The sequence below is a fragment of the Haemaphysalis longicornis genome, unplaced genomic scaffold (assembly GCF_048455015.1).
Source record: "Haemaphysalis longicornis isolate Haplotype H1 unplaced genomic scaffold, Haemaphysalis longicornis Haplotype H1 scaffold_8, whole genome shotgun sequence".
NCBI lineage: Eukaryota > Metazoa > Arthropoda > Arachnida > Ixodida > Ixodidae > Haemaphysalis > Haemaphysalis longicornis.
Genome location: NW_027526445.1, coordinates 126,502,070 through 126,518,863, shown reverse-complemented (window position 1 = coordinate 126,518,863; position 16,794 = coordinate 126,502,070). Strand labels below are relative to the sequence as shown.

The 16,794-nt window shown below is 44.5% G+C and overlaps 1 protein-coding gene across 1 annotated transcript in view; it reads right to left on the bottom strand.

Moving 5' to 3' along the window:
• Positions 1-16,794, bottom strand: part of Rat1 (5'-3' exoribonuclease 2 Rat1) — a 104,727-nt gene that overhangs the window by 75,049 nt on the left and 12,884 nt on the right. The window contains exons 6-22 of the mRNA XM_077680425.1: positions 16,162-16,324; positions 14,950-15,000; positions 13,994-14,101; positions 13,840-13,889; positions 13,531-13,656; positions 11,369-11,448; positions 11,189-11,246; positions 10,343-10,400; positions 9,516-9,565; positions 9,364-9,411; positions 8,386-8,442; positions 7,438-7,590; positions 6,297-6,388; positions 3,480-3,564; positions 3,318-3,368; positions 2,623-2,730; positions 1,532-1,621 (exon numbers count right to left, since the gene is read on the bottom strand). Of these exons, the coding sequence (XP_077536551.1) occupies positions 1,532-1,621; positions 2,623-2,730; positions 3,318-3,368; positions 3,480-3,564; positions 6,297-6,388; positions 7,438-7,590; positions 8,386-8,442; positions 9,364-9,411; positions 9,516-9,565; positions 10,343-10,400; positions 11,189-11,246; positions 11,369-11,448; positions 13,531-13,656; positions 13,840-13,889; positions 13,994-14,101; positions 14,950-15,000; positions 16,162-16,324 (1,428 nt within the window). The remainder of the gene's footprint in view (positions 1-1,531; positions 1,622-2,622; positions 2,731-3,317; positions 3,369-3,479; positions 3,565-6,296; positions 6,389-7,437; positions 7,591-8,385; positions 8,443-9,363; positions 9,412-9,515; positions 9,566-10,342; positions 10,401-11,188; positions 11,247-11,368; positions 11,449-13,530; positions 13,657-13,839; positions 13,890-13,993; positions 14,102-14,949; positions 15,001-16,161; positions 16,325-16,794) is intronic.

Here is a 16,794-nt window from a genome sequence, read left to right as displayed (position 1 = left end):
GAGTCTCATCTCCTACTCGGATTCTTGCAGTCCTCAGGACTAAGTGAGGCGTGGTGACATTGTGTGTCTGTTATTTTAGGACTAAGTGAGGTGTGATCACTTTGAGAGTCTCTGATATTGTATTGGGGACGATTCGGCGGAGCAATTGCCGGCAGCTATGCAAGGCAAAGTCCGCCTCATTCAGCAATACTTACTACTACTACTAATACTCCTGGCGAATGTCTTGAGACAAGAGGTCGAGCTGAAAATATGGCCGCTCAATCAATCTAGCTGACTCAGCTACTGGCTATCCACGCGGAGCAGTTTATGGTTTCAACCTGTGGGACAATACTTATTGCGTAATCAATGGCTCAGAGAACACAGAGTCCACAAAGAACGAATGAATAAGTATGTAGGCCGCGTCCATAGCCTCTCGCAAGATCTACCAAAGAAACAACTGATGGTTCCTGAACCACAGGGTAATGTCCTCCTGTGGAGGGTATGCGACCTTTTAGTACCAGTCATGGAGGGCACAATCAAATCTTAACAACTGAACAATCATTTTACTGCTTTGCACGAACTACGAAAATGTCTACGCAAGACACTGTTGATAATATTTTCTCCTTAGCCAAATTTCAACGAAGAAGACTGTTCGAGAGTGGAGATGTGCAATAAAATTTTCATTTTATTTTTTTTCTATTTTAACAAGCTGACGAAAACGTGGATGACATTCAAGGGCAGCTAGAGCGGGTGAAAAGAGAAATACCACTCATCCGTTCCCTCACTCATTCCTATGCTCACTACCACTCTCACTCACTCACTCACTCACTCTTCTTTCATTTCAATAAGAAGCATCAAACACAAAAATGACACTCCGGATATCAGCTTTAAAGAGGGACAGACATTATTCGTTCAGTCAGCCATGAATTTACCACGATACATTGATTCACACATTCGCACTTAGCCACGATATTCTGTTCTGAGATGGGTACAAGCCAGGCACTTCCAGTGCGATGCAGAATGGTAATAATCAAACGTATTGATACCCTGTGCCCCACCCATAAGCCTATAAAGAAGACACCGAACCACCCTTATTTATGATAATAACACGGATAGGCGGGCTAGTTGGTTTGACATCTTAACGGTAGCTTTTGTGCACTCGATACGGGGACACAGAAAAAGATGGCACGAAGACAAGAAACGAGTGCATAGACTTGAGCCAGAGTAACATTTCACAGCAAGAAAAAAAAAAAGTCACAGGTCTTACGAAACTGCTGGCACTGCTGGGGCTCGAACTCTGGCCGTTCACCCCGAAACCAGCGATCCTACCTGCAGGCTCTAAAGCCAAACTGTTGAGTTCTTTTAGCCATTGCTCGGATGGTGATGGGGCCCATATAGGAAGCTTTGGGCTTGTACTTACAAGGAAACGAAATCTCGTTCCCCCCTCATGTGTTCCTGTAACGGTTTGGTCCATTTGCGAATTTGCTGCCTAACATTCGAAACCGCTCCGACAGCCTCCGCTCCAATCGCCTCGAGCAAGGAAGGCACTCACAGGGTCATCCATGAGGTCAGCCCAGGGCTTGGGCAAGTGCTGCTTGCTGGCCGCCGGGAAGACGCTCATCAGTTGTTCCATGGGCTTGAACTGAGAAAGAAAAAAGAGGCCATTCAGGTAGACACCACCAACAAAACCCCGAACCCCGTCTGATGTCCCACCACTGTTATCCTGCATCCTTCAAATTTGTCCCCGGCTCCCAAATTTTCTCACGCCGAACCATTCCTCAATAGCCGTTAGGTTGGTTCTCCTGTCATTCGTTCTCTGCATCCTGCGCCCAGCTGAACTTCCACTTTCTCACTTAATTTCAGCAAGGACATCTTTCTAGGAAAAAAAAGAAAAAGCTCCCCCACTACTAGGCAAATTACCCTCTAGTAACACTTTCTCTTTTCTATTATGTAACGGTAAACTCAAGCAGACAGACAACACAGTGTACACATTGAGGCAAATGATACCGTCTCTCCTTCACAAGGCAGTCGCTGATTATTATGAGGTTTAACGCACCAGCGCTACACAGGCGATGGGGCGCGCCATAATGGAGGGTTCCAGATTAATTTTGATGCCCCCGGGGATCCTTAACGTGCGCCGAAATCTCGGAACACACACGCGTTTTCCCTTTTCACCTCCATCAGAAAAGCGGCCGCCACGGCCGGGGAATCTAACCCCTCGTCCCACTAGGCAGTTGTAACACATCCAAGCACGGTAGCCATGCTGAGATTCAACCTCACCATCATCATCATAGTCATCACCATAATCGTCCCACTGGCACCCACTGCAGGACAAAGGCCTCCCCAATTTTCCACCAGCCGTTCCTACCTTGCAAAGGTTATAGTCCACTCTTCACCCCCGAACTTTCCGGTTTCATCCCTAAGTCGAGTTAACGGTCTTCCTCTACTGCTAGCAGCCACTCTGTTACCGCAACTAACCAGGACTTTCCTCTCAACATTTTTCCTCTTCAAGACCTTGGTTTCTCGACACATCCGGTTACGTCCTACAGTACCCACTCCATTAATCGGGAGATATCATTCCACTGCAATCACTACGAGCTACAAAAGCAGACTGGAGTAACTCTGTCATGGAGGGGGACTCACTGGTTGCGTGCCCTTCTCGAACTCAATCTTGAGGTCACCGACGTTGATGAAGTCGGACGCGAACGGGGCGTAGTGGTACGGGAAGAACCACTTCCACGACGCACATCCCTGCACGCAACATTTGCCACCACAAGAAGATGGTTGAACCAAACACTTCCCAGTTAAGAAAACAGCAGATAGCCAACTTAGCAGGACTCCGGTGCAAGTTAGTTGGTCCGTAATCTCAAAGTGAATTCGAACAGCGCAAAATAATGAGACAAAGTTCAATAAAAAAATAAAAGTTTTAGATGGTTTCCTCCCCCCAGGTAGCGTTGCATAATTGCTACTTTGCCCCTTTGTGGTTTCTTTCCTACATTCTTAGAAATGTTTCTGTTGATACAATCAGGACATAAATTATGATTACGATTCATCGGGAACAAGGCATCCGTGTTAAGCGTTGAAACATCATGTGTCCGTTTTTATCATCTGTAGTCGGCACCCATTCCTACAGGGGTATGAATTGCTTGGACGTTCAACAAATAAACAGTTGTAAGTCGGCACTGTGTCTTTTCATGCTTCTAGTCATTCGTACCGTTTTTTTTTTCACGCTGTTTGAATTTGGTTCAGGAGAAGGTTGAGCTTACAGCCAGAAACGGTGGTGAAACTTTAAAACAATGTTGTAAGTTTTTCACAAAACAATTTTGAAAAACACTTGCCTGATAGTAGTAGCGAAGCACCCAGCAGAGTCCCTCGATGTAGGCGGCCGCCTGCAACGATTGAGAGCCCAAAGTTACCCAACTGTTATTCGCACTTGTACGAAAAAAATCGAAAATGGGGGAAAAAGGGGGGGGTGGCGTGAAGAAGAACGGGCCACTTGCCACATCGTGCCGGAACGCAATGTTGTCAGGGCTGATGTCAAACTTGGACACGTAGTAGCGCTCGCGCCATCCATCTTCCCAAAGCCTGGAATATGTGCATGGAGAACGCGTTCAAACCAACCGGCCATTCTGACATTGAAGCAACCACGAAGACAGAACACAAGCTTGGTTGCTTAAAAAGACTGTTTTGTCCCTTATATAACAATGGCACAAATATTACTACAAACTTGAAACAATCATTCTAGATACTAGCCACTTTCCGGCGATTTCTGCGACGTCACCGAATCTCGTTTCTCCAGTTGGCAGCCGCCGACCTATTATGCCGCTGCCAAGAAACCTGACTGGGCGATTGTGGTATGCCCTCTAGTTCCATTTGAGCCCATCGCTTGAATGCTGACATGCAGTTCGTGCACTGATAACTGTGTTTTTAGTGCTGGCCTGTATTACGCCATTTCTGCCCATATTATGTCCCTGCAGCACGAAATTCGGAAGTTTTTCAATATTTTTCTGCATTTTCTTTAATTCAAAAATGTCTTTCGTGGCTGAACTGGAGCTGAGTGAGTATAACCAAGCGTTACTTCTTTCAAACTGAACAAGGTCATGTTTTGCCTTCGGGCCCCTTTAAACAATGAGGTCACAACTGTAACACCCTCATGCCCATCATGATCATGCAGTAAGGTTGACCCCTTTATAAGCGACACGTACCGGGGAGCAGTTTCTGTCTCTTATACGAGATGTCACTCATAAGCAGTGCACCGTATGACTAAAATAAGCTCAAAAGAACGCTACAGCATGCTGCAAAAGATTCATTCTAATTTATGTTTGGCCCCCAGAATTTATGAAATAGTTCTGAATCCTTGTTTGCTTCGTGACTGTATTTACACTGTCTTTTTACATTAGATTCCGCAAGCTTTCTCTCCCTTCACCGTTTGCGGAAGATGAAGAATCGTAAATGTCGAGTTCACAAGCCTGATGAACAGCCAGAGCACACAGCTTCTTCCGCCGTGTGCTCTGGCTATTCAGCATGCTTGCAGGACTCAACATCTGCAATGCTTCTCGATTGGGAGCTATGCAATTTGGAGAACCCACTGCGCACTCCCGGTATTCTTGGCTTGCACAGAAGTCCGCATGCGCGGCCGCGCTCGCACGCGTGGCGGTAGTCTTTAAGCCACTTCTATACGCTGCATTTCCATTGGCAGGGCTTCGCGTCGTCGTTTCACAGCTGACTGAACCACTGTGTGTTTGCTGAAGTAATAATAAATAGCGACTGCGGGCGTCAGTCATCCTCCTGTGTTTCCACAATGGAAGCAACTGCAGTTGGTGGCACCCCATCTGAAGTTAGAATGTCTGTTACAAGTGAGCTTGTTGACCTGAATTCAAGGATAACTTGTCCTTTATAACCAACTATCTTCTACATCCGATGTCTGTTATAAAAGAGGTCAATTTAATGGGAAAGGAAGGGTGGCCATCCATCTGGATGAATAGTGTCTCTCATGCCCAACTGTCTCTTATAACTAGGTTCAACTGTAATTCAATTTCAGTTCGAACCTGGAAATGTGGATTGTTGCAGGCACATTCTTGAAGTTCAAATTTGAAACCTATTAATGCGATGTTGCAACAAAATTACTTCCAAACCGACCATTATACGAGGTACACATTGTTGCGGTGGGCTCCACATCAACAGCATTCTTTTCACGTGCACCAGAACTACGCAACAAAAATGCTACTGCCGCGTCTGCTCACTAAACCCGAGCGCCAATTTCAATTGCAAAACCCTTTGGATGCCAGCCATTTATTACGGCCAAACAAAAATGCCCATTCACAACAAGTGCGGTTCACATGCCTGGCAATACGAAAGCTTGAATCTTATTTCATACAACATGTTATGATTCGATCTAAACGCAAAAAAAAAAAAAAGCAAGAAATGACGAGCCCTTTGAAGATGGATGAAAAGAGAAGCTTCTTAGCACTCTCCAAAGAGGTGACGTGAAATTTAGGTGAACGGTATGGGCGCATTTTTTTTCTCTCTAGTGCTGACGGCGGTCACTTCTAAGAGACACGCACACATATATACACGCACGCACTTTTATTTTGACCCTACTGAGCCTGAAAATTATGCCCATAGATGGCATTTGTTGAAGAGTTTAGCTCTCAATTTCTTCGCTTGGCAACACTGGAAACAGCCACAGCCATGGCCGATGTGCCACGGACATGGTGCGGCTTGGGCCACTGTGCCCGCGCGCCGAAGAAAAAAAAAACACCAGCGTGCATCGTCTGCTCCGTTTCAACTCCGTTTCAACCAGATTTTCAACGGTGGTGTCAACAGAGATGGACTCAAGGCAGTACTTTGCGTTCGGTGAGGTAGAGTTTGTAACGTGCAACACAGTCATGTGCTTAGCACGCACAAGTACCGCCATCCTGCGGAGCCCGATGTAACCAGTGACGGCACACTTACACGGTTGCCTGCATGCGCACGTCGCCAGTGAATACAAGCAACAGATAACTGACCTACTCAAGATGTTTATATCCAAGTGATGAAATGTATAAGCTTAAGGTTAGAATAATTTTTTGAACGGCGTGCAACCTTGATGGTGAATGCGCGATAATAGCACACAGACGGGGATGTTCGTTTTCTAAACAGCTTGCGCTTCAAAGGCCCGTACGTGAACACTCGAGAGTTCTTGTTTGCTGACACGAGAAATACATGAAACCCTGGCACATCCATTCTTGACAAGGCAATTACAAAACAAACGAGACAAGAAGAAAATGTATTGTCAAGCTACCAGATTATGATCTGGGGTTCGAGGATAAACTCACCGCACTTCGTCGTGGGGCTCTTCCTCCTCCTCCGAGCTCTCGCCATCGTCATGTTTGCGTTTGACTCCGTGCACGTCCGAATCACTGTGTGCCTAGGGAAAAAAATTATCACGAGAGAACTAAGCCACATTCCGCAGTTTGGGAAACGTCTCCCAATCAGTTTGTCAGTTGTTAATTAAAGGCGCCATGAAGACACAATGCAACTTTGGTTTATTCAAGAGATTGCCTCGTTCGAATAACAAACTTCACTCAAATAGGCTATATAATGAGGAAAACAGAGAGTACCCGTGAGACACCGTAGCTACTTTTCCGCACCAGAACCTACGATGTATTATGGGCAGCTAGTTGCAATAAGCCGACACAGGCAAAGGCAAGTGCAAGTGAGGCAGGGCTTATAAGCTTGCAGCAGGAACTATTTGCGCTTAAATTTAGGGCACATCTTTTTTACACCAGTAAGAAGGGTGGAGTAAACAATGGATGTTACGAACGAACACGTAAACACAGAAGTAGTAAGTGTGGCACTACATGCCGGCCGACGCTGCCTAACAGCCTAACAGGGCCGTCTAGCACGTTGGGCTTGTCTAACATGACACTGGCGAGCTGGGATAAGCGACACTGCCATTTACGTGACCCTGTTTGTTGAGTCATAACCAATGGTCCTTGAAACGACTGCTACCAACCGGAACAAACATACAGCAGGAACAAGTCCGGTCAGAAGCCAACCGAGTGAGAGCAGCTGTCCTTCAGCGATATCACTGCGTCCTAGGAGGGCCGACGGTAACAAAGGTAACCAAAAGTGCAGTTTGGCATATAGCAGCAGCCTCAGTCAACATACTAACTTCTCTTTTAGGTATCTGCCCACAATAGTCATTGCTGATGTCATGAAACACACGATACAGTGGGAGAATAGAAATTTCAGTTTTCATTCCTCCAGGATTAAAGTATCGTTTGCTGCCGGACAAGTGCTGAGGGCGCTATAGATCACCAAATCTTTCGGAACAAAACGAATCTGTATCTTGTCCTCATGGTGGTCTTGCGTAGCCCCATTCAGGGCTACAGCTACATGCACGGCCCTTCAAACCCTGCAAAGTGGCTCCCCCCACCTCCAAGCCATGCAGAACCGAGATAAAGCCGGGCTCACCGGTCTCAGCATGGACTCGAGGCGGCCGTTGGCGTGTGAGTCGCCTGCTCCTCCTCCGCCGCTGAGGCTACGGCGGTGCTCCATGCCCTCGCGACGCATGTTGTACGCCTCCTGCTTGGCATTCTGCACGGCCCCCACGTGCTGTCCCACAGCCTTCGAGGAAGAATAAAGATGGCTTCACTAAGCTTTTGTTCCCTTTCGCTTTTTTTTTTATGTGCCGCATGACAAGATCAAAATGCGGAGCAGGGATGGGAAACAAATGGATGCGGATGGGAGGGTGATGGGTACAACGCACCAATTTGTAAAAAAAGTGTAGGAACAGAGGGAGGAGGTGAACGGTGAGGAGTCACACAATGAGAAGGAAGGTTAGGAAGATGGGAGGCGGTGCGAGGCAAGTTAAGAAATGGGTAAAAGGGGAAAGAAGAATAAGAGAAAAAAAGGCGACGACATGAGGGTGGGACATATTATTAAAGGATGGCACTGGGAACGATTATCCACAAACTAATTGGCAACAGGAGAGTGACCAATCAAAGCTGCTGTTTGAAGGAACAACTATGTGCAGATCATGCTTGATCTTTACACTACTCTGATCATATAACTACTTTCCACTGCTTCCCAAGCCAACGGCTTGCATACAAACTAAGCCTCCACACAAATGAATCGTACTCTCCTAGGCATTTTGGAATTTATTTCAAAATCTGCAACAGATCAACGACTTGACTGCGGATGTCGCGTCCTTTCTTAAATCCCCAACCCCAACTTATTCAAGCTACTCGAGCGTACGATGCAATGCTGTACACGTACACAAAAAAATGGTGGCCACAGAATCAGTGTGGTCAAAACAGAAAAACACACAGAATAGTCTTGGAGTATTACTAAGCCCAAATGAGAAAAAGAAGAAAAATAAAAGCCTGAACAAGAATGACAACATAGACAGCAAACACTTACAACTGGGGCGAACTGTCCGCCAGGGGTCCACGCCGGTCTCGCTTCAGACTCTGCCTCCTAGAGAAGAAACACAATTTGTGAGCCACGAAAATGACTCCTTCTTCACTTCCAATTACGGTAAAGTGTTTTCCCCCTTTTACAAGCACTGCGAAATTTCTACATTTTTGAAAGCAGGAAGGAAGACACACAAACACAGACGCAAAAAAAAAAGAAAGAAGTGAGAGAGCATTTTATCTGCACTTGGGCGCCTACACCTTTTGCCTAGACACCACCATTGCCACCGTCACCAGCACCCCCTTGCTCACAATGATTGAGAGGTTTAGCGTGCCGAAGCTACTCCTGGGCTATGAGGCGTGCTGTAGTGGAGAACCCTGGATGTTATATCGTCTGCATCCTGGTCCTGTTTGATGTTGTAAGTCTTGTCTTATTGTCTGCGAAGGCCTGTCATGGCTGCATTGAATAGCAAGGGTGATAAGATAGCCCCCTGCGGTGTGCCACTACAGCCATTTTGTATGGGGGCCCTGAATTAATTTCCACCATCTGCAGGGGACCTTTAACAAGCGCTGAAATCTCAACACACGGGTATCTTCACCTTTCGCCTCAATCAAAAACCCTTGCTCACAAGCATGACATCAGTACACTGCTAAGTGTAATTCAATCGGTAACCCCCTGCCCTCCATTCCCAACAACCAACTTCCAAGGCTTATAAGATGTCCATCCTCTCAACCACAATCATCACCAGGCTGTTTATGCCCGCTACGGGATAAAGGCCTCCCCCACTAACTTCCAACAGCTCTTACCCCGCACTGCACGAATCAATTCTTTGTGCCCGAATTTCCTTATCCCATTCTGCACCGAGTTGGTGAAGAAGATGCCCAACCTTCCCAGTAGCACGGCAAGAAGTCGACCCCAGTTTCAATGGCCTAGGAATGGTTTGCATCAATAAAAGTAACACCGATACACTGAAGAAACACAAACCATCTTCATCCTCTTCTTCTTTTCCTTCATCCGCCTCTTGAAGTTGAGCTGCAATGGGTCGACACCAATGAAAGACATTATTAGCCACTGTTCTGACGCAAAAACTTCATTTGACCGTGAATGCCTGCGCTTCGCAAACGGCACCAACGTACCTCATTTTGCTGGCGACGCTTGAAGATTTCATCCTCCGCTTCACCAAGCTCTGTTCGAAGAAGAAAAGAAGGTTTTACATAGAAGTATCCCTTAAAGGAGCCATGAAGAGAAAATACAACTTCGTTTAATTTGAAAGAACTAGGATTCTGTATCTCACTCAGCTCCATTACAGCCACAAAAGATGTTTTTTTAACGAAAAAAAGCAAGAAGTATTTAAAAACTTTCAAATTTCGCGCCACAGTGACGTGTTATGAGCAAGAATGACGTCATACGGGCCAACAATAAAACATAATTTTCAGCGCGTTAACTGCACGTTAGCATTCAAGTGATGCGGTCAAATGGAACTTGAGGCCCCATTACAGACGTCCAGTCGTGTCGTCGCGACAGGTCAGTTAGGCGACCGCCAATCGCACAAACAAGGTTCCGTGATGTCATAGAAAAGTTGCGGAATTGGCCAGGGGGTCGCAACTGCTTCCCACGTTTTCTTTAATATCTCCGTTATTAGTTCGAAGATTGCGATGATATTGGTATCATTGTTATCGGGACTAAGCAGTCTTTCTAATAAATCCAACTTGTATTTTGTCTTCATGGCTCCTTTAAAGCAACGCAAACATTGGTTAAGCTATGGCATGCAATACACAAGTTCTCCTGTCTTTTTTTTTTTTTAAAGTGAAAAATTTTAGTTTTTTATTACAATATCGTGAAAGGATGCAAGAATGAAACAAGAGGCCCCAGAATGCTCTGAAGCACAACTGCTCATATTTAAAAAGAAGAATGCCATCTCATGTTGTGGAAAAAAGAATAGGTCACAATATTTTTCTCTTACCTGACATAATCAGTTGTACTCTGTTCAGGGCAACATACCCATTTTCCGTTAAGTAGCCCTGAAAGAAGAACACCTGAGCTGAATGTGCTATATTTACAAATCAAACACTACTGCACTCCTTATCACTCATGCAAATGCCTAAACATGCGTCACATGGTCAGGAATAAGACTCATCAATTTGCTAGATATTCTAACTTACTGGGTGTCTCATTTGGGGCAAAGCTAATATGCTGATAAGCTACAGCATGGCAAAACGCACGATGAAAAAAAATGCACCGAGCAAACACAGCGTTCGCGCAGTGGGCCTTCTTTCTTTCATCCTCGTGTTTTTCGCCACGCTGAAGTTGATCATAGATTACCAACTTACCCAATCCTGCACTTTGCTAATTGCTAATACGCTATCTAATACGCAGACGAGGTAATGTTGCGCGAAAATTTCTGAAATTCCGTCCACAATTTTTCACACGCAAGTAGCAAATTTACTCCCAAACTACCACGGTGCTTGTTCTCCTAGCCCTTATTAAATCTTGCAGAATTATTCTACAAAAAAAAAAGTGATTCGAGCAAAATTTTTCGCTACATTTTACGCCTCTAGAAAAATGCTGAAAAATTTACGAAGGGCATGTGGAGATTAGGGCAACATCGAACAAGCTGCTGCCTTCAAAGCCTTTTTTTTTTCTTTAGAATACTTCCGAGCCCTCTTGAAGCATCACCATTTTTTGTCACAGCAATGACATTTATGAAAAGACCGGTGAACGTTTCAGTAAATATGGCAGCGCGAGTACAAGCCTGGTTGCCAGGCAACAATGAGGGAGAAAAAAAAAAAAACTGTTTTGGCCGTCATACCCCGGTTCTGTACACGGCCTTCTTGTACAAATTCACCAGCCGATCAATAGCACCTTCCCTGCAAGACGGAACAAGACCAAGAAAAGATCAAAACAAGCAAAAAAAGAAAAAAGAATAAAGAAACCAGGAACACGAAGGCGGGCAACTAGTGCGAAAAAAGGGGGGAGGAGAAATGTTTACCTGATTTCCAACGAGGGAAGATGAGGCAGAAAGTCGTTGCCGACGAAGAAGCACATAAACACCCAATCGTCGATGGCCCTCTAAAAAAAAATTTTTTTTTAAATAAAAGATTAATAATACAGATACAACGCAAAACAAACATCTAAAATATAACTACAAGTACAAATACTGACAAGAAACGCAGTACAATCAATCAATGTCACAGGGGTTCGTGCAGCAGAAGTGTCTAAGAACTGCTCTGCCATTTAGAAAAACAAAAGGAAGAAAAAACAGCCTCATGCAATGCAGTGTTACCTAACATCTTTGCAAAGAAACAATACTGAAACTGTTCTGGACTTTCTCACAACACGCAGCTTTACTTAGAAGCAAGACTGGACCTTTCGAAATACTTATATACACACAGAACCAAAACTGGCCGGCAAACGGATGTTAACGCGCAAGACTGATTCGAAGCGCTGTCGTCGTCTAAACTGATGTTCGACGACCGGGCATTATCTTTTGACTTGCCACTGAAGCTCTTATCGTAGAAACGAGGTGTGCATGCATTAAATCACTAGCAACGCGCTTTTTTTTTTCTTTTCGAGTAAGAGTAGCTGGCAATGGAAACGTCATGGCAAATCGGCTAGAAGCTGTGCAATTGAGTAATAGCTTCAAATATAAATTTTGCAAGGCAGATGTGAAACCATACTGCTGTAATCAGGTCGCGAATCAACCTGTGGACTTAGAAATTACAACACTACGCTCAACAATGGGAGAAACGGTGACAGCACTGCCCAGAATCAAAAAACAACTTCACAAACAGACACTACTTGATACGTTAGATCGATTTCACTGATTATTACTGTCCGAGTATACAAATCTGACAATTCAAAATCGTCCTACAATTGTCCACCGATGCCCCGATAACAAAAACTAGATGCTTTAAGCAGGGTAGTTACTAGCGGCACACCTTTTTCTTTGGCAGCAGCGGGCTGTGACAGTGCTGCCAATTTTCCGCTCTCAAGTGATACAAATTTGCGTAAAAAATCACGCTTTCGTCGCATAAACAAAACAAAACTGACTCTGAAGGGGCCTTTTCCGAGGTAACAACTAAGTAGTTTTACATGTTTTAGAAACGTTTCGAATGCGACACAAATGGGCACTGAAATTACCGCTTAAATTGAACAATCTTGAATAGGCGTGGCAACGAAAGAGTTAACAGATCTAGGGTCTTCGGTCCGCAATACGAACCCTTGAGAAATTTCCACAGACAGCTTTTGGTTGAAACCTAAACCTCAATTTTTAGCATAATAAGATCACTTGTGAAAACTCACGCAGGGATATGCATAGGACGTATATGTTTTGGTCCCTATTACAAATGAAGTGTGCAGTTGAGAGGTGTCGCAATTCGCACTCCAGCACTTATTTGCACTGCCACTACCTTACACATGAACAGTAGCAACCGGTGGCTCACACTTGTAGTTTTGTAAAAAGTTGGTCTGAGTTTGTGTTCCAACCATCGACGTTTTCCAAAATGCACGTGGAGTGAAATAAGATACCCGGCCCCACTTGCGCTTTATCTTCGCGACAAAGTAGATTTTAAGAAAACATACAGGTAAGCATTCAAAATGAAAAAGAAGGAACGTAAAATTGAAGATAATTTACTTCAAAAGCCCAGTTTGAAATAGATGTGTAACAAGTATAAACACCGAAATTTAGCTGTGTTTCGGTCTCTAATCTCTTCTTACGCAATATGCAATGCAGAGGTACAACAGGTGCTCGGCACAGCATAATAATAAAAAAAAATCTTAATTTAACCCCTCACGCCAATCCCTTGCTGGACGCTGTCTTAAATACTGCCGAAATTCGACGAATTTTGTGTGGTCTACAATTTTCGGAGCAGCTTCTTTTACGGCAAATGCTTCTTCACATTTTCGTAGCATCAACTGCTCATTTCTGCTCTCAGAAACTTTTGACCGCACCTGAATGCATTTCTCCAATACCCCGCAAAGTTTCTTTAGCCACTCCTGTCTTCCAACACAGCAGGAAACAAGAACAATGCTGCTCAGACAACTCACGAACGATGCATTCATTAATTATTGAAAGAGAAAAGCTCACGCTTAAAGAGCATCAACAGTAACGACAAAAAAAAAACAACAGCGAACATGCCAAAGCTACCATACCTCAATGTTGAACTCAAACGGGAGATTGTCCATTCGAAGCTCCTTTTCGAGGTACTCGTGCAAGATGTTCAAACGAAGGAAGATGAACTCTGTTTCGGCGCCCATTGGTTTTTCAAGTTCGTCGAACTGGACAGCAAGGAAAATAAAAGAAAAAATGCAAAGAGTTCAGTACGACTGAACAAGGAAAGATTGTTTCAAGCTCACCGAACGGGACAGCAAATAAATAATAATAATAATATAAAAAAACAAGTGAGGATGACGAAGGAAAGATCATCCAACAAACAGCTTGGAAACATGGTGTAAGCTCACCTCTCCACATTTCTCCTTGGCCAAGCCTTGGCAGTCTTTCATTTCGTGGCCTTAGGGAGAAAGGGGGCAAAGTTATACGTAGGGGCAACCATTTTAGCCGTACATCAACCACCGCCGATCCCCACCGATCTCAAACAGGGTGTGAGAAGCTTACCAAGTTGTGCACAAATCTCGCACGGTCTTGGCTGATTGGGCTTGAACTCTTCCCGAATGATGGTGAAGTAGGGTTCGTGGGTGGCTAGGCCCAACATGATTAAGTCGGCTGCAAAAGAAAAGAACGGAAGTCGGATGGCACTGAACTGGAGCCGAAGTTTGTATGGAAGCAAAACCACGACCGAGGGTATTGAATTTCAAGGCACATTACGAAAAAAAAAAAAAGTTCACTTGTGGGCTACGTTAATCTGTACCCTTCAATATGGAGGAGTGTCTTAACTATCAAATGCCCCTAACTTGAACATTTTCACAATTAATAAAACAAACCAATCTATAAAATCTGAGCTCTGAGCCACTTCGAGATGGAGCAGACGCCCTTGCTACAAAAAGCAATACAGCAAATTTTTTTTTTTTAAATTCCAATCGTCTGTAAACTTTTGCAACTTGCCCCACTTTCGGGAGAGAAATAAAAAAGAAAGAAAATCCCCAGAGTACGTTCATTTTGATGTTAAATTGCTTTTAAAATTCACACAAACATTTCCACTCGCTCTGACCGTCAAATTGAGAAAAAAATGGGCTTGATTAAGGGTGGGGCAAATTCGTAACTCTATCTAGGCTCCCCAAAGTGTTTCTGGCCCTTTCAGCAGTCCTCTGCAAGTTCAACTTGTCATAAAATGGTGGTTCAAGCCCATAATGAGCTTGGCACACTTAGTATCTGACATCACGGGTGCACGGTTTCACGTATCAATCATGAAGGCCTGAAAAGTAGCAGCCCCGGCGTCCTACTCAGCTTAAACTGAATGCTCGACGACGTTATATTCTCAAATTCTCAGATCAAATACAGAATGAATAACAAGAGCATTTAATTCGCCTTTGGAATTTCTAACATTTATGCACACCCACTTAAAAGATACTATATATCAGATGCAAAAAAAAAAAAAATGTGGAAGAACTCACCATCTGCTCCGCAGAGGCAGTGATGAGTGTTTGGGTCATGCTTGGGGTTGGCTGGAAAAAAAAAATTATTTTATTTTTGTTGTTGTTCTGATAGGTTGTACATCGTGTCGAGCTTGAATTTGAACCATCTGTATTATATTCTTGTCTTTTGTGTTGCTATAATGATTTGATTACTGCGTTATCACTTTTTTCAAGTTTACAATGTATATTTATTTGCGCTTGCAGTGTGAACATTCCTGCTTCTTTTTATTTTTTCCGCTTTACTGCGCTAATACAACACGTGTGCTATGTAACCCCCCTATGTAATACCCCCTCGCGGGGGCCTTTAGGGGTATTCTGAATAAATAAATAAATAAAATAAATTAGAAAAAGAAAATTAACATAGCAGGCTACCCACAAACTACTTTATTTCCACCTTCAGTGTAAAATAAACAACAAAAGACCAATCTGCATAAAAAAGAGGCAACACAGAGAAGAGGTAGCTGGCAGTTTGAAAATAAATAAAGGGTACCATTTTGGTGAATAAAACAAGATGTACAAGAAGTTGTTGGTCATCAATGAAACGAGAAGCACAGGGAAAACACATCCCATCAGACGTAGAATGCGAGATAAACTGACCCAACAACATTCAAGAGCCCGCCAATAGACTACGCCCGTCTGTTTAAACCAAAACGAACGATCCGGATATTCTGGGATGAAATTCACACTCGATTATAACCCACACGAGTCATACAATGGTCAACATCTCCCTCCTAGTTCACCACACACACACCCAAAAATTTCAAGTGCACACTCATAAGCCATTACGATTAACAAAGTAACGATAACATCTAGAATCTCTCACGGTTGTTCTACTCTATAATCTGCTTAAACATTAGGGTCTCTCATCAAGCATGTCCACACTAGCACCCCTCGTCCTTTCCCGAATTAGTGAGGAGTTGGAAAACCCCCGCTGCTTCACCAAATCACCATTCCGAGTAATTAATAATTCACTTGCAAAGGAGTAAACTAATCACTCATCTTTAAAATCATCTTTCACGAAAGCAAATCACCCCCCTTATCTCTCTCTCTCTCTCTCTCTCTCTCTCTCCATTTTCCCCAGGCAACAACATCAGGGAAAGCAGCTAGGCCAGCAGCAGGCAGTCTTTCGAATCAACAGACATGTCTGGCACACCGCAACACTGTGGCAGCTGCCAAAGCGGACGCACGCACCCCTTTGCCTGCGGATGAAGTCCATGATCTTGTGCTCGCCCTCGCCGGGCACGTTGGCATCGGAGAGGATGACCTCGATGTTCTTCCAGCCGGGGTCATTGTTCAGCCGGTCGTGGATGTAGTAGTGCAGGCACTTGGCCAGCCGGTCCATAAAAGGGGTGCCCTGTTAAGTAGCAGGGGAAAAAGAGATTGAACTGTTGTGAGAGCTCCCCGTTTGCCACTTGGTGAGCCTGCACCGCAGGACCGCTTACATTCACAAATACCGAGAGAACGGGAAAGAGAACTCGGCTGCCTTATTAACCCTCGCGGTGTCATCGTTAACATTCCGATACGCTTCCCCCATTTCAACCCGTCTATGTCACTGTCCGTTATCTGGTTCCAAAATGTCCACTGGTACAGGCAGTACTTGGGACAACCATGCTATCTATCAAGTGCGTGCATTACGATGAACTGGGACCGTCCCTCAAGGTGCCCCCTTGGCTCCCGTCCTTTTCATTTGGCTGTCGCCCACCACTGATTCACAGAAAATGCCGCCATGCACCAATGCTGCCTTGCACATCTGAAGAAAAGCTGCAGCATACACGCACGATACCACGTCCAGTTTACTGGCCTAAGTGAAAATGAACAGTTTGT